This window comes from Pygocentrus nattereri, chromosome 2 (assembly GCF_015220715.1).
Source record: "Pygocentrus nattereri isolate fPygNat1 chromosome 2, fPygNat1.pri, whole genome shotgun sequence".
Taxonomy (NCBI): Eukaryota; Metazoa; Chordata; class Actinopteri; order Characiformes; family Serrasalmidae; genus Pygocentrus; species Pygocentrus nattereri.
This window is the reverse complement of record NC_051212.1, coordinates 29,419,940-29,442,914: the sequence shown is the minus strand read 5'-3', so window position 1 is coordinate 29,442,914 and position 22,975 is coordinate 29,419,940. Positions and strand designations below refer to the sequence as shown.

The 22,975-nt window shown below is 42.6% G+C and overlaps 1 protein-coding gene across 1 annotated transcript in view; it reads left to right on the top strand.

Moving 5' to 3' along the window:
• The window catches only part of ppargc1a (peroxisome proliferator-activated receptor gamma, coactivator 1 alpha), a 400,186-nt gene extending 378,835 nt beyond the window's left edge, over positions 1–21,351 (top strand). Inside the window, 12 exon segments of the mRNA XM_037547673.1 lie at positions 5,315–5,509; positions 6,739–6,861; positions 7,522–7,800; positions 7,802–8,075; positions 9,569–9,614; positions 9,796–9,869; positions 12,747–13,785; positions 15,095–15,187; positions 15,631–15,751; positions 17,978–18,099; positions 18,444–18,595; positions 21,068–21,351. Of these exon segments, the coding sequence (XP_037403570.1) occupies positions 5,315–5,509; positions 6,739–6,861; positions 7,522–7,800; positions 7,802–8,075; positions 9,569–9,614; positions 9,796–9,869; positions 12,747–13,785; positions 15,095–15,187; positions 15,631–15,751; positions 17,978–18,099; positions 18,444–18,595; positions 21,068–21,171 (2,622 nt within the window). The 3' untranslated portion in view covers positions 21,172–21,351.
• The last annotated feature ends 1,624 nt before the right edge of the window (positions 21,352–22,975 follow it).

Below are 22,975 nucleotides of genomic sequence, written 5' to 3'. Positions count from 1 at the left end.
CTCTCTCCATGTTGCAAGAGTTTCTCACCCTGTGCTTCATAATGAAATGTGAGCTCACCCGCTTAGCCGGATAAAGTGAACACTGCCTTCTCTCCTTCTCTAACTACATCTATCCAGTGACCAGCAGCAGCACTTTCGGTCTCGCTATTGGATACTTTGAGTGGACCTCAAGCACTGGCCGATATTGATAGAGACAGTATCACGATACCAATCACGATCCAAATATATCATGATATGACTGTATCAGTTTGATGAAGTTAGCTTTAATAAATTTAATGAAACCATGCTTCCTAAATACTGCTCCTGATATAGTGATATAGCTTCTTTTGATTGGACTGTTGTGTTCTTTTCCACCAAATGTATCCTCCCAGTATTGTACACTTCAACCAGACAGAACCCACATTTCCAGGAAAGAAACTTGCTGGTTAGTTTTCATAGATTGTTACTGTTTAATTTGTTCAGTATCCAGTGCCCAGGAAATAACATTAGTTGTGGTTAACTGTTAGGTCATGGATACCACTTCTGACACCAGTGTTACTATAATGGTTCAGATAACATATCGTCCAGTACTACAGACCTCATTGCCATCTGTCAAAATAGTGTCTTCACATTTCTTTTCACAGTATTTTCTCTTTTTTTTTCACTACTTCCATTAAAGCGTTTGATCCCAGCAAAAGGCTTTTCTTGAGGAACATGAGAGTGCTCTGGCAGCGCTGCGGCGGCACACTCTAAAAAAAGCAGAGCAACAATATGTCTGAGCATCCAAACATTACACACTATTAGAACAGCATTAGAAGCGGCCCCTTGACCATCTGCTGTACTGCGGCGGCTGAGAAACATTACAGAAACTGGTACACAGAGGCTCAAGATGCTGCAGTGTTTTCTTTCTTTGTGTCATTTGTTTTTTTCTTTCCCTTTGTGTGTCATTGTGTGCTTTTTAATCTTGGTTGCTTTGTTACTCTTTTTTGTTCCCCCTATCTCTGTTTGTCTTTGGAGATGGGAGGTTACTGCATGTGCGTGTTGCTGCATCTCTCCATAGAGCATGTTGCAGTCACTAGAGAGTTCTAGCTGTCGTCAGAGAGGGTGGGCGGAGGACTGTAGCCCCCTTTGAGGCCTGAAGGCTTTCTTTTTTTCCTCATACACACACACACACACACACACACACACACACACACACACACACACACACACACACACACACACACACACACTCAGAACAATGTGCCACCATCTAATTAGGATTGTTCTCCAATTAATACATCAAATTGTGACTGTCATGAAGAAACTTCATAATTCCATTTTGTCATTTGCTAATTATTTTTACACTGTTTGAATGTCAAACGTCAGCCGTACTTGATGTTGTGAGACCATTTTTAATAATTAAACCAGTAAGCTTTTCTAAAAGGTATTAAGTTAATAATGTTTTTCCCTGTGCTACAAATTTACTGTATCTGAGATTTTCGAGTTACGTAGTGATGCATTACATGAGTGATTTTTTTTTTCCCTCTTCTCTTGGTGTTCAGAGTAACATGATATCACTCAAATCTGTCATTTCTATTGAGAGGGACCAAGTGGAGAGCATGCGACTTGACACCACTTGCTGTGTGCTCCATTTAAGCGTGCCTTTTTAAAAGCGCTATTGACACTAATGGAGTGTTCCAATAAGCAATCGTGCCGCTCATCAATACGTTTGACTGGCGAGAATTACTCCAGTGTGCACCACTGTGTCCTTCCTTGCTTTCAAGTCCATTAGGATGAGAGATCTGCGCCATGCTGGGTTTTTTTTTTGTTTTTTTTTTTGGCTGGCTGTTTTCAATCTAAAAGTGAAGAGCCTTAGACTCCATGCCCATCTACAGCAGGATAGGGAGGGGGAAGGCTTGTAATGTTGGTGAGCGTTATGAAAAGTTAATCCATGTGGTAGCCTGGCGTGCTGTGATCATTGCCTCTGGAGCTAGCATGCATCAGTGGCTGGCTTGCAGGATCATTTGCAGGGGAAATGAGGTTTGAAATAGTGCTAGTCATTCCACTGGCCGAATCCTATTTTTGCGGTTGACAGATGAACGCTAGGCCATTTTTATATGCACTGTGACATTATCTGGTAGGCACATTAGAATATGATGGATAATGTGAAATTACAGAGATTTGCTCTTTATTGTAGGTTTTGGACGTGTTTGACATTGTGGTTGCACCATGTTGTACAATGACTGAAAATAGCACTTTTGTGTTTGTATTTGTCTTGCTTGAGAGCCATTTTATATCAAAATGTCTTGCCTTTTCTCTCTTAATCTAGCAGCTCTGTCTCTGTCTTCCATCACAAACCCCTGCTTAAGTAATGTTGCTGTGGCTGGCCTGTTGTGTGTGAGCACACTTCACATATTGCTTCGAATGACTTTGATTTATTTGCTGTGAAATCAGGGAGCAGAGTAATAACACAGACTGACATTATTTGTTTATCAGATCTAATGTAGTTTCTCCATTGGGCCAAAAACACTAGGACTCAATCCCCTACACACATGCACACCCTTGTTTCAGCTTGTGTTGTGATTAGAGGGTCTGGCAACTTCGTTAACCTCATCTGGTGCCTTTGATATTTGTGTGAGGGCAAAAAAAAAAAAACTCCTACGAAACTCACTGCAATTAAATGGTCAAAGCTGTGGCTAACCGCAAGCAAACTGCAGACCAGTTTATTAAATGTTTTCAATCTGAGTGGAAGTTAGTCAGTGAGCGAAAGAGAGAGAGAAAGAAAGAGAGATAAAGCCTATTTGAGATAAGATAGATCTCTTTGAAAAGTTTCAATCACACTAAGTCTTTAGTCTCTCTCATTACGCTGCCAGTGCAAGGTTTTGGTTGTAAACTTTCTGAGTAACTGCCCTCAATTTTATTATCCTTAGAATGTTTTTCATTTTCATGTGCACGGCTGTTTATACACCATCTTTTTTTGCCTTTTCTAGGGCCATGAAGGTGGCTTACTATAACAATTAGTGCTTGCTTAAATTTTTTGCCTTGGAGTGCAAAAGCATATTTAGGAGGGCAAAAAAAGCATTGCCTGTTATCAGTGGCATGAATTGTATCTTGGGAACACAATGGCTCGGGTGGAACTCAATAAAAGAGTTGAAGCAAGGACGATTTCAAAGACAGCCTGTCTGATAACAAAAGGGCTCACCTGATAATGAACGACTCGTGAGCGCTGCCTTGCCTCTGAGGGAGGGGGGGGGGGGGTAAAGGGGAGGGAAATAGAGGTGGAGATGGAGTGAAGGTGCCAGGTGCTTGCCAGAGTCTTTTATGGCTAATTGAAGCATTTGGAGTAAAACATCCATGAATGGCACCCTTTAGAATTGAAGCAGGTTAATATATTGTGATCCCACAATTAGCCCACGATTGTTAAGATCTCTTTAATTCTGTTGGGCCCAATAAATGTCATAGGTAGGCCTTGGCTATTTTTATTTATTTATTTGTTTGTTTGTTTGTTTTTACTTTTTTCCCCTGCAGTCCAGCCTTGCAGCATTTGCTGCGGGCAATCAATGGAGGTATACATGCCTATCAGAGATTGCATGTGATTTTTTTTGGCAGATCTTCCTTTCAGCATCTGCCTTGGCACAGGTTATAGCTTCTCTGTTTCATTTTGAGTGTCAGCTACACCAGTCTGAATGGGGTTTTTGGATGGTAGACTACTGGTAGTGGCAACAGATTGGTGAAAGAGAGTGACAGCAAAGCAATTTCTGGTATGACTCAGTGCCTGATTGTTGTGCAATCAAAGGCCATGTGTATCTCTAAGAAGTCCCCTTGTTAGGAATAGACACTATGCTCTGAGTGATTGTAGCTGTGGTGTCATGCTGCTGTAAAAATATGTTCACTAGTAAAGGGCCTAGGCCACAGAGTGCAGTTCTTTGAGCACTAAGTGATGGTAGCCTTTCTGTGCCACAGAAGCTGGAGATGCGGACATTTCTGGTGCCGCTGACATCTTATGATGGAATCTCTGTTAAGATAGGTTTCATCCATACCTGTCTCAGGAAGGTTACAGCAACATTGAAAATAATACTAAATGATCTGCGTTGTAATTAGCTTGCTGAGGAGTTACTTTTTAGAATGAGGTATGTATATATTATGTATATATTAGCTGCTGGTGCTCATAACATATATATGTGTGTGTGTATATATGTATGTATGTATGTATGTATGTGTATATGTGTATATATATATATATAATCTTCTCAGTGAAGCTCCGCTTAGAATTTTCTTTGTGCCAGTCATTCATCCAATCAATGTTATCAATTACTGGGGTCCTTTAAGTGAGGAGAGATATGGGGAATGGCCCATGTTTTGCTTTCTCAAAAGCTGCTCCTATGAGGATGAGGCCATGCTGGCATGTAATCATGGGAAACTATGAATAGAAAGAGGATCAAACAGGGTGATCGTTGCACATGGGACTGGAGGCTAAGTAGCGCAACACCCCTATCTAAAGAGGACTCTTTGCCTGCAGCCACAATGATTGCGCCCGAATGCTATCGGCAAGCGATACTAATCCTTAGGTGTGCATAAAAGGATTTGTTCTTGTTGGGCTGTATGTGCCATGACCCACAGCAGTTTGGGTGTTTATCTTCTGTGGTTGCTAAGTCCCAAGAGTTTTGGCAGTGGAACTTCCAGGGCCTGTCACAACCCCTCCTCATCCGCCCGTTGCTGTTCCTCAGGCACGGCCCCATGTTACCATAACCCCATGTTGACGAGGAAAATGTCCCAGCAACTTAAATTTGTTATTTCGCATGAGTTGGATGGCCTTCATTTTTGTCTTCTCAATGGATCTCTCACAGTCTATATTGTCAGTTGTCTAGTACCATTTTCATAAAATTACATTCATTTAGCATTAACAGATGATAATTATTCACAACATCTTGTGGACAAGCTACTTGCATCCCTTCTGCGGAGAACGGAGTTAGAGCAACTCAACTTCCTATCCATTGTTCCCCCTCCCTTCCCTTTTCTTTCCCTGGGTAGTTGCTGTGTGTCAGCCCAGTTAATGGGTTTCTTAGGGGAGATATTATTTTGGTCCAGTAAGCCGCATGCTTAATGTATGACTGACAGCACTGACTCATGTGGCTAAGGCAATTTGTAGTTGAAAGAAATTTCTGTGCACACTTTTTCCCGTACAGCACTGCAGAAAAAAAACCCTCCACATTCTATTAACAGTGGAGCAGTACCCCTCCCTCCGGTGCTTGCGCCAACATAGAGACAGACAGAAATCGACTTCTCCAAACTAAACTGTCCTATTTTCTCCCACTGTTCTTTCTCTCGCCCCTTTCCTTTTCCACCTCCTAAGAAGATAGATGAGGAAAATGAGGCCAACTTGCTGGCAGTGCTCACAGAAACCCTGGACAGTATCCCGGTGGACGAGGACGGATTGCCTTCGTTCGAGGCCCTGGCAGATGGGGACGTGACCAACGCCAGCGATCAGAGCTGTCCCTCCACCCCTGATGGCTCGCCACGCACCCCAGAGCCAGAGGAGCCCTCCCTGGTAAGGCTCCCTCTGCTTCTGCATGCCCCCAATCCCCTGCTGCCATGAGCCATGTCCAGCCCCTCTCTTTCTGTCTCTTACCCTCACTCAGCTTCTCTCAGTGCCACATTCTCCCTGTTTCTTTCCCTTGCTCTCCCTGTCTGGCTCTCGCATGCACCAGATAAGGACATGCTGCAGGCCTGTGACCAAAAACGGGCACAGGCTATGGAGGCAGTAGCTCTGGCAGGCCCAGCACGACGTCTGTGGGCAGAACTAAGCCATACAGCACAGATGAAAGAGCAAATCTAAGTGGATCAGTGTTCTTGAAGTGTTAACTGCATTGCACATTACTCCAGAAAGACACACATGCACAGTGGTGGTCCCGGCGTAATGTTCCAGCACCCTGTGCAGTCAAACTGCAGCAAAGAGAAGGAAAGCCGTTCATTTTACTATGTACTGATAATCTCTGCATCTAACAAATTCAGTTAAAAGTTCAGAAAATAGTGACCTTTGATGAAAGGCTGCAAAAGTGGCAAATTTCCTCATGACCAGAATACCATATATACCAGCAGTGGCACTTGTTATGGGTTATAAGGCAGATCTGCAGTCTTCCAGGATCAAGATGGCTTCAGACCACAACAGGGATCTGTACCAAGACGCTACCAGTGTGGAACTCTTCCGTACACTGTGTTTATTTATTTTCAATCAGTCATCTCCCCACGTCTCATTATTTTGCTCATCACAGAAATGTTGAAAGTATGCGTGGGGGTATGTGTTATGACAACACTTGCTTGATTTGGGCTGACTTTTTAGCACAAACAGTTATTAGTATTTGCAGTATTTTTTGTTCCACTTGCTTCTGGTTAATATAAATAATACAAACATCTCTCCAGACCTGTGTGATTAGCTTTCTTCTGATATTTCGTGTTCTCTTTTATTATTACTATTATCACTATTGTAAATCTTGTTGTTGTTGTTGTTGTTGTTGTTGTTGTTGTTGTTATTATTATTATTATTATTATTATTATTATTATTATTATTATTAAAAGTAGTAGTAGTAGTAGTAGTAGTAGTAGTAGTAGTAGTAGTAGTTATCCTAAATGGGCTCATAAGCTAAACATGCAATGAAATAAAAATTATTGGGAATCATAAAAATGTCACAAAAATATATAACTTTTGAAACCTGCTTTTCAACTGCTAATGTTTCAATGTAATACCAACATCTAATTGTTTATGTGCTTAATTTGCAGCTAAAGAAGCTCCTCCTGGCTCCCCCTAATTCCCAACTCAGCTATAATCAATACCCAGGTGGCAAGGCACAGAACCATGCAGCCAGCAACCACAGGATTAGACCAACACCTGCTGTTACCAAGGTAGTTTTGTGTCACATGCTTCATCAAAGTACTGCTCCTTTGTCTCCCAGTTCTTTTCTCTTCTTACTATATAGTATTGTTTCTTGGAATGGGATTTAGGCCGTTCCAAAGCTGGGTATATTTTATCCAAAACTTACCAAGTGGTACAGATTACAATACCCCTACAATCTCAGTGATGCTGTTGTGTTAAATTTGTCCACAAAAGTTAAAAAAACATCAAGCTATGTTATGCTCTATGCCCCAAAATTGACATATTTACCAATCATCAAGTGTATCACATTGTAAAATTGTTAATTAGACTCAATTCATCTTAGTCATTTGCACACATCATGTGTGACCCTCTTACCCACATTCACAAATGCCTCTCTTTGAGGAGTTAATTTTCTTTAATGACTTTGACTCCTGTTTCTGGAGTGCTACACATGGCAATCTCCCAGAGGACACTGTGATGCCTTCCCCCTGCCACTGGCATCCGGATCTCACCAGAGCTATCCCAAGACCTAGTAATTAAGATGATGGTTGATACATGCTTGTATTGCCCTATGCAGGGTACAACATCACCTCTGTGCTAACTGACTCCCATTTTTTTCTTTCCCTTTCCTTCTGCCCTTTCCTCTCTTTCTCCATGCTTTTTGGTTCTCTCTTGCTCTCTCTCTATAGACGGAAAACCCCTGGAACAGCAAACAAAGAGGGGTCTGTCCCCAGCCAAGCCGGCTGGTGAGACGCCCTTGCACGGAGCTGCTCAAGTACCTCACCGCCAGCGATGATGCCTTCCAGACAAGAGCCAGTGAAGCCAAGAGCACCTGGTCAGGCTGCGGCAAGGACAGGGGTGGGCCTGGTACCTCGTCCTGTTCATCCTCTTCCTCTCCGTCCTCCTCGTCCACATCCTCCTTCTCCTCCCTGTCCTCCTGCTCCTCCTCTACAGCCTCAAAGAAGAAGACCTCCTCTGCCTCCCTGTCATCACAACAGCAGCAGCAGCAGCAGCAGCTGGCAGCGCAGGCCCAGAGAGGTGAGAGCCAGGGAGCTGGAGCGTGTAGTGTGGCTGGTGAGGGGGCAGGGCATTGGCGGCGATGTACACATGGGGAGCAATCCGCCCCTGTTGTGCCATCCTGTGGAAGTGGCTGTGGCCACGCCTGCTCCAGTGAAGAGGGGAGGCCGCCGGGCCTGCAGCCGGGTGCAGACACAGGCAGCCTGGCCGCCGCCCGCTTCATTAGGTACATGCACTCTTACTCTCTACCGCCTAGAGAGATGGGTCGCGCAGGCAGCTGTGGCCGTTGTCTTGAGGCGGGCGGCTGGACTGGGGCCAGCCGTGCCGACAGGCACATCATGTTAACCATTAGGAAGAGGAGGCAAGAGCAAGAGCATCCCATGCTCAGCCAGCTGCTGACCTCCAGGCCCAGGCCAGCCCGTTACCGGGCCCACTTGCAGTTGCCTAATGTCCCCCAGATGGACAGGCAAGACCCACCCGAAATGACTCCTAAAGATGAAGGGTGGGCTGGGCATAAAGTGAAAGCTAGTCAGGAACAACACAGAAAAAAACCTGTTCCAGACTTCCAAGATGCTTGTCAGGCTGACCCATCAAACCTCGAGCTTTCCATACTGGTTGACTTGGACTTAGAAAGTTGGTTAATGAAATCAGAGCAGGAGACAGGACAGTCTAAAGATATAGTGGGCCAAAATAGGGTGGATGTTTATAATGATGTCTTAGGCAGCCCTGTGTCATTCCCATGGGGCTCGCCAAGTCCACTCTTCCCAGACTCTTTAGTTCCAGAGCACACCCCCTCCGCCACACAAGGGCAGAACCCACACAGACAGGCACTCTGCAGGCACCCTGATGACCAGGTCCCACCACTGTTAGGTAAACATTGCTGCATCCCTACCCTCTCTTTCTTCTGCCTCTCCTCCTCTAACTGCTTCCCAGTTTGATTCCAGACTAACCCTGATGCTAACTTAAACTAGACACCCTAGAAATGCAACCAGTTGCATCATGCTTTACAAAGGGCAACATTCTGAATGGGTACAGACCCTTCACTTGAGACAAAATGAGGGGCGGCTGAGCCAGCAACCTTGACTCACAAATGCAATTGGAGTCAACTGATTTCCAGCATGGAACAAGCAAAGTGCGCTGAATTTCCATGTGGTCCTAAGCAAACATGGCTGCCTTGACATAGCTGTCTAACTGAGAGAAACTCCCTAGCTACAGTTGGAGACAGTCGCAGCCTCAGGCAACTGCACATGCTTCCTCGACTCTTCTTTCTTCTCCTGCTTTGGTTTAAATTGCATGCCAAATATTTTACTTTTCAGTTCGGTTTCCATCATTTCCATTTGTAATGCGTGTGCTGTTTGTTTTCTTTTCAACTCATTCTCTTTTCATTTTCTGTCTTCTGTGTTGTGGGGAGTTTTCACATGGGTTGGATATCTGGACACATGCCATCATTTCACCTTGCCTCAGAAAGTGAGCAGCGAGACTAAAATGAGACAAAAAAGCAAACAAACAAATGGGGTCAAGCTAGAAACCATTAGCTTTCTTTTAAACTTTTGGCTGGATAAAACTCTAGCCGCTTTGTATTGGGTTGGGAGTTCCACATCATCGCTGTTAATGATCGAAATCTTAAATTGATTTGTAGATGTGGACCTGATATCTTTTGGGCACAGTGTGTTAATTAATCTAGTTAATTAATTACCCATGCTCCTTTGTGTTCTGCAGCCAAACCAACCACCTTGCCACTTCCTTTGACCCCAGAGTCTCCAAAGTAAGTGAGTTTTTCCACCATTCTTGTAGAGCAGACAAAATCTGAACTAAAGCAGCAAAGAAAGTGATCTATTCCAACCATGAGGCATTTTTTTTAGATTTCATTTCCATTTGTAAAACCACACAACCATTTAAAAGTGCCTCTTCATTGTGATTAATCGGTTGTTTTTTATGTCTTGCAGTGACCACAAAGGATCTCCATTTGAGAACAAGACCATTGAACGCACATTGAGTGTGGAGATTTCTGGAACCCCAGGTAAGCAAATCAGTGTATTTTACTCATTGTTCAGTCATGAAAGACCAGCATAATATAAATTGTATGAATGCGAAAAGAAAAAAAAAAGGGAACTTGCTTTGCTTTCTTCCAAAGAGTTAATGTTCTCCTCTCATTTAGATCTTAATGTTCTTTCACTAGGAGTCAGTCTCCCTCAATATATCACACACAAATTGATGCAGCATTAGTATTGTTTTAATTAGTTTTGGCATGTGATCTAGTTTGCTGATAGTATCTGTATCTTTGCCGTCTGGCAATCTGATTAGAGACATTGCTGTAATTTCCGATGTTCAGTCCAATATTTATGGGAAGAATGCCATTTACGTGATGGGTTAATATGAAGGGATTTTTATTATTCTTACTGCCGTCATTGCTGTCCACTACATATTTATTAATAAATTGTTTTGTTGAAAGCTGCAGGAAAAGAGTAGTTAAAGGCAAATAAATGATTGTCAGTTGAGGCTAAACACAAGGTTTCGATAGATGTCTCCTTGTCTTTCTCTCTCATGCAGGTAATTATTTCAGTAGCCCCCATGCAGAGATGAATCATTTCAGGTCAATAAAAACAAAATGGCTGCCCTTTTCATCTCACAAAGTGTCAGAATGAATGGGTCATTTGATATTCATTTACCACCAACTAATAGCCCTCAATGCACAGATCTGACTCACCCCTGAGATTTAGGGTGACACTTTGTATTATGGTTGACAGGATTTAGGATTTGGGGGGTATCTATGGTTTCTGTGGGCTCTTGTATTTGACTTTGATAAAACTGCTGCTCAATCTTTTGTGTACATAAGAGTTAAAGGTTACACTGGGTCTCCCCTAGAGCAACTGAAGTCATGCTCAGGAACCATCAGAGGCTGTTAATTTTTCCCTTTATTTATCGCACTTGGCTGTGTCTCCTAACCTCAGGAAAGGTTTAGCTCCATTTAGTGCTAAATGTAGCTATGCTACACAAATTTTCATCCTGCACCCCTTACACAACACAGATTTGGGATTGGATATTAGTGTAAAGCGGCCATTAAAGTAAGCACTTTGATGTAGAGCCTTTCCACTTAGGGATTAGCTTGCCAGGGTCCTGTACCGTTATTACTTCCTATGGCCTACCTCAAGCTCTACATGCTCAGATAATGTGGAGCTGCAGAGGATAATTCCTGTTACACCTGATTAATTGGTAATGAGTCAGAGCAAGACTGGCAGAAATGTTTTAGTGAGGGAAAATGTCCATTTAGGTAGCAAAAATCAGCACATTTCCTTACACATGTTTCAGTGACAGTTTGGCTTCAGTTGAGGCAATGCTGTGTTACGTGCAGAGGTAGAAACAGTGCAGTGGTTAGGATGTACCGTACTGGAGAATGCTGAAGTTAGTTAAGGCTGATGTGGAGAAAATGACTGAAGCAAGACACCTGCAGAATAGACAGAGAGCAGGAGCTTTAATACTGCTCCCTAATCCCCTCCTCTCTAATAGATTTACTGTGGGCTGCTGGTGTCTTTAATTATGGTATCTATGACACCCAGGTCAGTCCATGTGTCACTCCTCGCATGGCTTTTTGAGATTACCACAGGGATCAGCTCTGTAAGCTTTAGGTAGTAATTCGTTTGGAAGGTCCCTGTGTAATTCACACCCGGATGGAAACAGATGAGAAAACCCACAGCTGGATGATTAGTGTTTGTGTCTATGTCACATCCATCACCGACTGTGCGGCATATATTTATCTAATTCTGATTTATTCCAAAGGTGCTAATGGCTCTTAGTTTTAACGATCATGTGTGCATTGTTTTGCCCAGATGGCGTTTCACTGGTGCAGCAGAAAATCCTTTGGCAGCACCCCTCCTCCCTACTCTCCATAGCTCATTTCACCACTGTAATAATACATCTATTTTGAGGGCTGTTTTATTTAAAATATCGCATTAGCCATGCTGGTACCTGTACCACATCGTTCTAAAAGAGAGATACACAATTGTACATGTGTAGAGGGACAGTTGTAGAGGGTGCTGTAGGAGCTATGGTTGAGAGACAGGGCCTTTCCCTATTGCTAGAATTTGACCATCAAATTTGCATCAAGCCTCTCTTGACTACTAATGATCAGACCTGTACATGTGCAAGATGTGTACAGCTCAGAAGACTATCAGACAAATATCTAATCATTTCTAGAGAGGAAAGACATTGGGAAGAGATAAGAGGGGGATAGAGAGAGGAGAAAGGACTACATTCAGTTGTTTGTGCAAGTGCATTAACAATGTCGTAAAACGGCACATCTCAGGATTTCTCATATAGCTGCCATCTGGTGCCACATAAATCTGTCAGGACTGCCGTGGTTCATGAGGGGGAAGAGGTGGCACAGCCGAGGAGAATGATAACACATTCCCCAGCAGCCTCTGAGCTCTTATTCCAAACTAAAAGGCATGTAGTTTATACATGTACTGAAGTAGGCCATCAACACCCACGCAAATGCAGGATTCAGATCTTTTAAGACCTCTCTGATGTTTTTGTCATAATCTGTACTTATTACAAAGAACCCTTAGAGAGTTCTATACATTTCCAGTGTTTTTTGCTAATAAGATGTAGGTGTTGGAAAGAGTTTTTTTTTCTCTAATGAATGGGGTTTGTGCAAGGTCAGGAGGAAATCGGGAGAAGTGACTTGTGCTCTTTCAGTGTGCCATCTGAGGTTTCATTAATCTGTCAATATTCCAATAAAATACGGATCAGGATTAGGGCTGAATGAAAAGGAATATTTTAATCAAGGGTACTCACTGACTGAATAGATGGAGTACAGGCAGAACTGCATCACACTGTAAAAAAACAAAAAAAAAAACAGCATTGTGAATTTATATCCTGTCTTCCCTCTTCTGTGCAGGTCTGACACCACCTACCACACCTCCTCACAAAGCCAGTCAAGAGAACCCTTTCAAAGTATCACTCAAAACCAAGCTGTCTTCATGCTCTTCTTCAGCCCTGACGAGCAAGAGGGCCAAGCTGAGCAATGGAGGCCCATGCCCTCAGCCATCCAGTGGCTCCAGCAGGAAGGGCCCAGAGCAGACTGAGCTTTATGCCCAGCTGAGCAAGGCATCCTCTGCCTTGCCTCTGGGAGGCTCAGAGGAGCGCCGGGGCAAGCGGCCCACGCCCCGTGTCTTTGGTGATCATGACTATTGCCAGTCTGCCAGCACAAAACGAGATGGCAGCGCCATAGCTGCCTCACTAACTGGGCCGGTGGAGGGCCGGCATGTAGAATGTAAAGACTCAGCCATGCCGTCCTCTTCTACTCCTACATCTTTTTCGTCTTCCGTCTCCCCCTTGTCTTCCTCTCTGGCCAAGCAGCTGCAGGGCCTTCCCCCCACCGTTCAGGAGGCTTCTCCAGACAAGGAGGCTCAGGGGCAGGACCACAACCCCACTTTGGGTGCCAAAACTTCAGCAGAGAGCAACTCTGCTGTCAGAAAGCTGCTGCGAGACCAGGAGATACGGGATGAGCTCAATAAGCACTTTGGTAACCCCCAGCAAGCTTTCTTCAATGAGGCTGAGCAGAGAGGATCCCAGCCACTAGATGAAAGTGACTCCGGGGATGAAAACTATTACCCTTTTGGGAGCTACATGCACACGGGTTTGCCTGACTTTGAGGATCTGGAGGTGGGCCGCGAGCGTCTTCTCTGTTCGTGGGAAGGGACTCCACTGGAGCTCCTCTTTGAACGCTCACCCTCCTGCTCCCCATCCAGTAGCTCGCCCTCCCGGAGCTCAGTCTCGCCACCCTCAACTCTGCTCTCTCCACGGCACTTCAGGTGGCCCCAGTCTGGGTCACACTCCAGGTCCCGCTCCAGGTCTTCCTCACACCACAGACGTAGATCCCTCTCTAGGTCTCCTTACTCCTGTTCCCAGTCCCCAGACAGCCGCTCCCCCTCTTGGTAGGTACAGATGAAGGATCTTACTTACACATCATAGTCACAGTGTTTGTAGTTTAGTTCAAGTCTCTCAACATGACCATTTGAGTGCAGACAGCTTATGTTGCACATCCTGAAAGGTGTATGCTATGTTACACCAATGTTACCCACAAAGGGCGATGTGGCTGCAGGTTTTCATTCAAACAAGCAAAACACACCTCATATAGCTACTGAGTTTTTTAAAGACAGAAACCAGCTGATAAAATGAGTGGAATCACATGTTATTCTGCTTGACTGCAATGCCATCTGAGGGTAAGACTGGTGACCCCTGCATTATGTGCTAGATAAAAGGGCACTGGCATCATGAGATAGAAGCTATGCGTTTTTGATATCAAGAATCTGAGCTGGTTTATTCAGTCCACCTGCATTTTCAAACTTTAGATATAACTTGAATGAAATCATTTAAAAATTCTTACAGCACACAAAATTGACCTCTCTGAATGGTGTCTTGTAGACATGTAGTCTTGATCACACGTGAAGGAAATAGGGGTGTGTTTCTGTCATTCCTTGAACAAACAAGTCTTCTGTGAGAGTATGTGAAGACCTCACAGCTCTTAGCATCGCAACCTTCATCCTTTTTATGTTGGATTTTAGATTATGTCCCTCACTGCTTGACAGGGCTTTGTTGTTTTTTTAGTGGCAGCTGTTGTTTTGGCTCATCAGTGTTAGCCACTCGGTCCCTGGGAGATGAAAGTACCGGACCCCTTTAAAGGGGGTTACATCATCACAGAACACGAGGGAGACAATATTTATAGTGCTGCCTTTGATTTTGCACCAAAGGCAAAAGGAATAGTACTGAAAGAGAATTCTCCAAAAAAAGGGGAGTTCCCAGACATTCCTGAGGTAATACACTGTCTTGTTAGACTACCTTCTGAATGAAGTAGCATCACAGAGTTTCACAAACATTTGTGATATGCCAGGTTTCCTACATAGTAATAAGCTGTCATTTAATAGATCTAACCCAATAACCTGTAACAGAATCCCAAAAAGGCCACTGTCAGCCATAGGTGCTGACCACAAGTGTAGATGTCTATGTCGACCACTCTGATATGCCATAGCTGACATCTCTAGTCTGCATTATCACTTTTATCCTCATGCAGTACAGATCATATGTACGTGTCAGTGTAAGTCTAAGGCAAAGGTAAGACTCAATTGGTTGTGGTCCTGAAAGAGTGTAAGATAGATATTCAATAAGAACTAAGCTCCTACTAATTCTGTTATAAATAAATAAGAAATGTATACAAATTCTGTGTTTTTGTTATTCGACATGCAGGTCTCGTCACACTGTTGACAACAGCACTTTCAAATCCAGGACTCGCAGAAGCCCTCAGTCCCAATCTCATTCTACTCTCGGTCGGAGACCTAGGTAAATATCTAAACAAAATTCTTTTGCATCTCTGTACTGTTAGCAGCCTATTTTGCTTTCAAGATTTAAAATCCTATTTTTTGCAAAGGGAGTCAGCCATTTGCAAATGAGAAAAAAAGTTCCACTTTTGGGCACAAAGCTCAAACTAAGCAGAAAGTAATGGCATGTGAAGTTGTGCTGACAGAAGCAGCTGCCCAATTCCTGACGTGCTCCCTCAGGAGTGCTTCCTATGGGAGCCGTAACCTTTTGCAATGCGAGGAGATGTCTTATTAATGCATTTGTTTTTCTTCTTTGCTTCCAAAAAAACAAACAAACACAATCTCTGTCCACCGTGATCTGGCCATTTTATGACCCTGTATGATGAACCCAGTGTTAGAACATGAATGCACACATGGTTGCTTTTGTGAAAAAAATAATCTGTGTCTTTATTTTTTCTCTCATAGGTACAACAGCTATGAAGAATACCAGCATGAGCAGCTGAAGAGGGAGGAGTATCAGCGGGACTATGAAAAACGGGAGGGTGAGAGGGCTGAACAGAGGGAGCGGCAACGACAAAAAGCAATAGTGAGTTAACATGTGATCACATTCCCCCATTTTATTTATTATTAGTAATTTAATTTAATTTAATTTTTGGTGCCACAGCCTTTCTTATTGGAATCTCACATTTCTGCAGAAAATCTCTCTAGCTGTCTCCCACTCCCTGCTCTGACGATGCCTGCAGACAGCTCCGAGCACACAGTCTTCCTCGCATTCTCTTTCAGTGAGGGAGTTCATGCATAGCTAGAATTCTGAATCATTCAGGCTACACGCGTTTCCTCTTTATCTCCCAGTTGTGTATTTTTAACGTCTCTGTGGCGTCTTAGAATGTTGTCGGATCCTATTAATCACACCACAGGCTAAATGCTATCGACTAGACAGCGGCTAAAAAAATGTGTTAAAATAAGACGGCCCAGCTTCCCAAAGCTATGGAAATATGAGTCCCGAAGTGTGGACTTAAAGCGGATAACTATTTTAAATACAATTCCCTAAATCTTAAACAAAACATCATTTCTGCTCTTCTCATTTCTGCCTGACCAGAGTGTGAAATAAGACAGGTTTCCAACTCAGTTCAGCCCTTCACTGATAAATGCACACGTCAAATAATGCACGCGTGACTTGGTCCCAACGTTCGCCTCCTCCACCCCCCTTTTGTGGCAGGGAGACAATTATGGGTAGCAGGGGCTGAGCTGTCAGGAGTGGTTTGGGGGCCAGAGTATGTGAGAGCTTCATATGAAGCGCCAGCCTCGGGGTGTCATCTTTAAAACCTCTCTGCATTTATCAGCTGTCAGCAACTAAACCACCAATTCAGCAAACACTTTTGTCTTCTACATTAACATGATAGCAAGGAGGAGGGGATGGAGGGGGTGGGTCTGAAAGCAGAATATTCTGGTTAATTTGTAATATGTTTGCTTAATCAGAGGAAAGGGCAATGTTGTGACCTGAGAATGGCATCATGTGCCAAGGTGTTCCATTAGTTTAGTGCCAGCAATTGATTTACATGTGTAAGTTACAGCAGGCCTCTGGATATGACTACAAATTGTATGTATTCATATATTTTAGGGATAATGGCGAGTAAGTGAATGAGTGCATAAACAAATAATGTCAGTAATACAAAAAATGGCCCAAGGCTTGTGCTGTGTCTTATGATTAGCAAGCAGAATTAAACGGCTCCAATTTTATATATTCAGCCTAGTGGGTTTTTTAAGCTTTCTTGTTTGCACTGTGACCTTAATGTCCTTTTTAGTCCGTAAAACAGTGGAACAATATGTTCCTGTTATGCCTATGGATAATTTATTGTGGCTTTATCCCATACTGTCAGAAGAAGTAACTGTATGGGTTCATTTTCATTCACCAGTAAACAAACATTGTAAATGTAGCTATAAAAGTACAACAGTGGTCCAATTGTGTACCTTAAATAGGTTTGCAGATAGACTACTTTCACTTTCCCAGGAGAAAGGTGCATATTTGAACATTCCCCTAACCAAACACTTTAAAATAGTAAAGTACAATAAAAAGACTGGAAACCGAGTGTATTGAGCCAATGTACCCTAAATAAAATTCACTATAATAGAATATGGTACAATTATATTCCCCAACTAACTCCAGCAACATGAGGTGTGCCACCCTAGTAACAGTTTAGTACCTTTGAAATATCCTCATGCAGCTAGTAAAAGACTGATCAGTAATCCTTTCAGCTTCAAATTTCAGAAAATTCAGCTTTTTTGAATGAATGCGGCAGTAGCAGCACTTTTAGCTGAGGCCAGCTGCATATTCTGTGGCCTCATATATGCAGCATCTTTGAGGCTCTGTATTGATAGAACCAGTGATCATTATTCCATAGAACATCCACGGCAGCCACTGTACATTATGGCAGAAAAAAGGGGGAAAGATTAAGAGCTGTTCTATTTTCCATGAGCTTTTATCTTGTGACCATACTTCCATGGTCAATGCTTAGTTGTCATGAATTGGAACATTCTAGATGAGTGGGCTGTTCAAAGCTGCTCCAATTGACTCTCACATCAGATAAGAGGAAGAGTTTAGCTCTATTGCATACACATATGCACACATACAGGATGAAAGAGGGAGTAAAAGACAAAGGAGAGTCCTCCAGTCCCTCTCTTTGGACTACTCTTTCCCACAGTGGTGACTGTTAATTATAGTCATGAAGCAAGGGTTAAGGGCAAAAAGACAGAGAAGACAGAGGCGCTGTACTTCTCTAATCCTTCCCTCTGCCTTGCCTTTAATGACCAGGAGGAAAGGCGGGTGCTGTATGTGGGACGTCTTCGCGCCGACAGCACACGCTCTGAGCTCAAGCGCCGCTTTGAAGTCTTCGGCGAGATCGAGGAGTGTGCCATCAACTTAAGACATGACGGGTAAGGCCATCAGCCAGTTTGTGTGTGCACACTACTTCAAGTTACAAGGAGGGACAATTTCCATTGTCGTCTGGGGGGGGAAAAAAAAATTTAGTTTAGATTTGGCCCCATTGGCAGACGATTAAAAGGGTTCTCACAACTTCAGAGCTATCCAAATATGAAAACTGGCCGAACTCAACAAAAGACAGGCTGGCTTGAATATTAGTAGGATTTGACCCCAAAATAGAGTTCATCATAGTTTTATTGATTGCAGTTTTGTGTTTATATTGTGTAAACATCAGCTTGAGGCCCACAGTGGATGTCTCCTCCATACTTTGACGCTTCATTTTCTGTTCTTGATCCAGGGACAATTTTGGCTTTATCACCTACCGCTACACTTGTGATGCCTTTGCTGCCCTTGAGAATGGACACACCTTGCGCAGGTCAAACGAGCCTCAGTTTGAGCTGTGCTTCGGTGGACAAAAGCAGTTCTTCAAATCGAATTACACAGACTTGGGTAAGTGCGCCAGCTTGGCTCCAGCCATACATAAGTGCCTGAAGTCACGACAGACAAAGGGCTGCCTTTCAAAGCAGGAGAAAATAGCTGGAAAGCAAAAGGCTTGAGTGATGCCTTAAAATCAAAGAGGATGCTTTTGCCATATCCCCTCGAGGGCCGTATCTTTCTCTTAGGCATTGAAGAGGGCATATGGAGTTCAACAGGCACTCTGTTTTTGAACTCAAAATAGAACCATAGGTCTATACATCTTTGCATTATAGCAGTATGTAGAGGAATGCAAAAGGTACACCATTACCCACAGAATGCCACTTTTGACAGTTAATCAGCATAGTAGCGATTCGGTGCAGTAGAGCCTTGGAAATGCCCCAGTAACGGTTTGATACTGTACACATGTACATGCATATTTCATGCTTTGCCTCACTGGATGGCTGAAGAAAAGGGGTTGAAAAAATGAAGAGAAAAGAGAGGAAGGCAAGGTCAAGTCCCATCAGTTCACTCTTCCCAAGCGGGCCTCTGTCTGCTGCCAGCTGCTGGGATGTTCAACAGAGGCAAGATCGTCATGACACTGAGCTGCACGTGGAGGGAGGGAGTGAGGGAGGGAGACAGAGAGAGGCTGAGGATGAGGCTGAGCTGTGACTTGGGGGGTCTGATTTAATCAGTTCTATCCCCATCGCTCTATATCTTGCCAGTTCTCTATCTGCTCCTGACGCTCTCCATTTTTCATTTGCTTTTCTGTCTTCTGTTCTCCCCCATTTTCCTCAGAATGCATCTCTCCTGTGTATCTCCCCCACCTCCCTCTTTCTTTCTTTCTTTATTCTCTCTTGCTCTCTCTTTCAAGTAATGCTCTTACCCTGACTTGAGATTTAAAAGCATGTATGAATAGTGTCTTCTGGCTGCAGTGATCTCAAAGAGAATGCTCTTGTACATGTGCTCCATACCATCTGTCTACAATGGCATACAGGAGTAACCATCTATAGAGAATTACATTGTATTATGTATTATGGGTTAATGGAGTTCCTCAAGAAATTGTGCTAGGACCCTTTCTAGTCATTATATTAAGGAGGAGCATAAAGTAACAGCCGGCCATGATCTCTCTAGAAAAAGGGGCAAGCGTTTTTCCAGGGGCAGGAAAATGGGAAGATGAAGTAGGGGAATCCTAAGGGCAGTGTCTAAACACACAAGCACTAGGAGATGCTCATTACAGACAAAACCAAGATCATTTTCTCTTGTTATAGTGGGGAACGCCTGGTGGTGACTTTAATAGTTGGTCGATTTTCCACTTCTCATTTATTTTCTGCAAAACGTGAGGTCAAGGATGCGGAATGGTAGGGGACACTGGAAAGATCTGTCTATGTGTCATTGATGGTTGTGCAGGCCAATGGAAGGGAACAAGGGCACTTTCTCTCAAATAATGAGGACATTACTGTATTTCAATGGCTACGGGTAAGGCCAAAGGTAGTCAGATGGTGGAGATCATACATTCTCCAGATCCAAGCAGGGTGACATTTGTTAACATGAGGGGCCATATAGAGGCACTGTGTTTAGGAGACTACCACCTACCTTGGAGCAAATGGATGAAGAGACCTTCATTCTGTCACCCCTTTCAGAGAACGGAGGGTTTTACATTAAGTTTGGCCAGAACAGCAGCGTCAGGTTCTGACAAAGAGGGGAAAGAAAGAGGGGGAAAAAGTGACTTGAATAATGCTGCACCCCAGCAGTGCCCTCCTCTCCAGCTTGGGGCTGTCTTTTCCTGTCTCTTCCTTGTTTTTTGAGACACTGTCCATTAGTTCAGAGTAGAGCACAGGGGCATTTTTCATCCTTCAAGGTGCACAACGTGACACAATCCTCCCCTTAGCCATAGTATTAGATCACAACTGGCATCTCCTGCCTGCCATGGTCATTCCCATTTCTCACACACCCCAACTATGCCACTGTCCGTGTGGGGGCCCCATTTGTGAAGCTGCCTGCCACCAGAGATAAGACAGCCGTATTTATTATCGTAGCTACAAATCATAATACATGCCCTATGCTGACTGACTTTGACTGGCTTCTTATTTTTGCCACCTGCTTTGATAGCTGGTTTTTTTTTGTTTTTTTTTTGCACTCAGACATGGTTTAATTAAGGGCATTTACACTGGAGATTAAGGGAGTGTTTTGAGATAATATCATAGGCCAAGGTGCACAAAGCTGATTAAGCTAAATTTCAAAATTATGAGCCTAAAGTTTGTGATTTTTCAATGTTTTTCATGACTTTGCAGCTTTACAGTGTTATCCTTTTGAATTCCTTGTAGTATTCAAGACTGAAGCAACTCTTAACAGTCTAGTCAAAAATATACAGAATTGGAAAGTAGTTTAGCAAGTTATTTCACAGAGGTGAAATAACTGAGTTTAAAATTCAAGAATTGGCCGTGAGGCCAGTGTCCCTGCTCAGCTCTGATGTCAAATTCTGTCAATATCTCTTCCTTCTTTCAGACTCCCATTCTGACGACTTTGATCCGGCTTCCACTAAAAGCAAGTATGACTCTATGGATTTCGACAGCTTGTTGCGTGAGGCCCAATGCAGCCTGAGAAGGTAACGAGCTCCAACACACCTGCTGGCTACAAAGAGAGGGATTTGTGATACCTCACTTTTGTTTCAGTCCTCTGAATTTGAGACTACTATAAGTTTTACACTCAGTGTAAAGGGAAAGTCTATATAAAGAGGGAAATAAATAAATATATGTGTATATGTAGAGAGAGAATTATATATATGTATGTATATATATATATATATATATATATATATATATATATATATATAACTATCTCTCTCTGTCTCTCTCTCTCTCTATATATATATATCTCAAAGCAAAGTTTACATGAACATAGCTGCTGCAAAGCTGAGGTGAGACTTTACCTGTGGGGATAGCCAATGAACTTTTAGAGGAGTGCACAGATGTGCGTGTGCTGTGCTGCTGTATTAGACAGTGATCTCCGCACAAATTTCCTCCATGCACTGCTCCAGTCTCAGCGCTTTGAGGAGTGAAAACGTGCAGCCAGTTCAGTCTGTTTTTATTTTACTATTATTTTTTGGCCTTTTTTATTTAACCTGGTATTTGGATGTGGTGTTACAATATTGTTAAGAGTATGGGATTAATATCTTGGGTGTTCAAGATAATATTGTCTACATTTTGGGGAAAATAATGTAGTCAGATATTTACAGATATTATTAAATGGAATATTTTTATTTTGTGTACATATCAAGCAAAGTTCTTTATTTGTTACAGCTATGCACTGTAAAATGCAGCCTTTTTAAGATGAATTTTTCTTAATGGAGAATGTCGATCTGTGGTCATTACAATGATGTATAACCAACATGGCGGTTAGGTGATGTGATATGATTGTAAAAAAAATTGTATGGAGATTGGTTGCTCTTGGGGGGAGCATGCGAACAGATTTTTTTTTGTTTGTTTATGTTTTTTAAAGTTTTCTTTTGTTTATTTGTTTTAAAATGTTATGTCATGTATGGTTTTGTCTGATTTTAAACTCAGTGTTTTTCTTACACAGCCTATGTATATTTTACTGTTTTTATCTCCATGACTGTATAAAACAATAGCCCAAGATTTTTGAAGGAATCAATAAGCTTTTAATTTATTTCTCTGTGCATACCAATCATTTTTATTGTTGCTATTTTGGAACTTCACTTTCACTAAGAGATGATTGCTCTTCCTCAAACACAGAGAAACTCGTGCTCATTTTTCATGAGGAAAAGATGTATTTATTTCAGTATTCTGATCAAAATATTTATAGTTGCCATCGATTATGATGTGCAATACAAATTGTGCTATTTATATTGTTATTTAACGTTCGCTGAGAAAGATGTACAATGTTCTGTTGAAATATCATCTATTTTCTATGCCTTTCAGAAACAAAAAAACAGTTCATGTGATCACCTCTAGGCACATAATGAATGCTGTTCTACAGTGATGATTTCTTAAAAGAAAAAGTGATTACTTTGTCAGGTGGTTTGCAGCCGTATCAGATCATCCCGTTTTGTTTTCTAAAACACATAAAGCAATAAACTCATTTTGCGGGTATTTTATCATCCCACAATCTGTCTCGTTGCTCCTCACACGCTTGGTTATGTGAATGCCAAACTAAAGTTTACAGTTTCCTTTCCTGAATTTTTTAAAAAATCTTGTATTTGATGTGTAAAAAAACTATATATAATACTAATCTTCACATTATTCACAATAATTATAAAAAAAATTAATAGTAATAATGAAAGACAAAAACATGTATAAAAAAGGTAAAAATAAAAAGCAATAAATTATTTTTTGAAATTGTATTTTAGCTCATGTTGTTGTACGGTTTGACCTGACCTGGTACCCAGACTCTGTC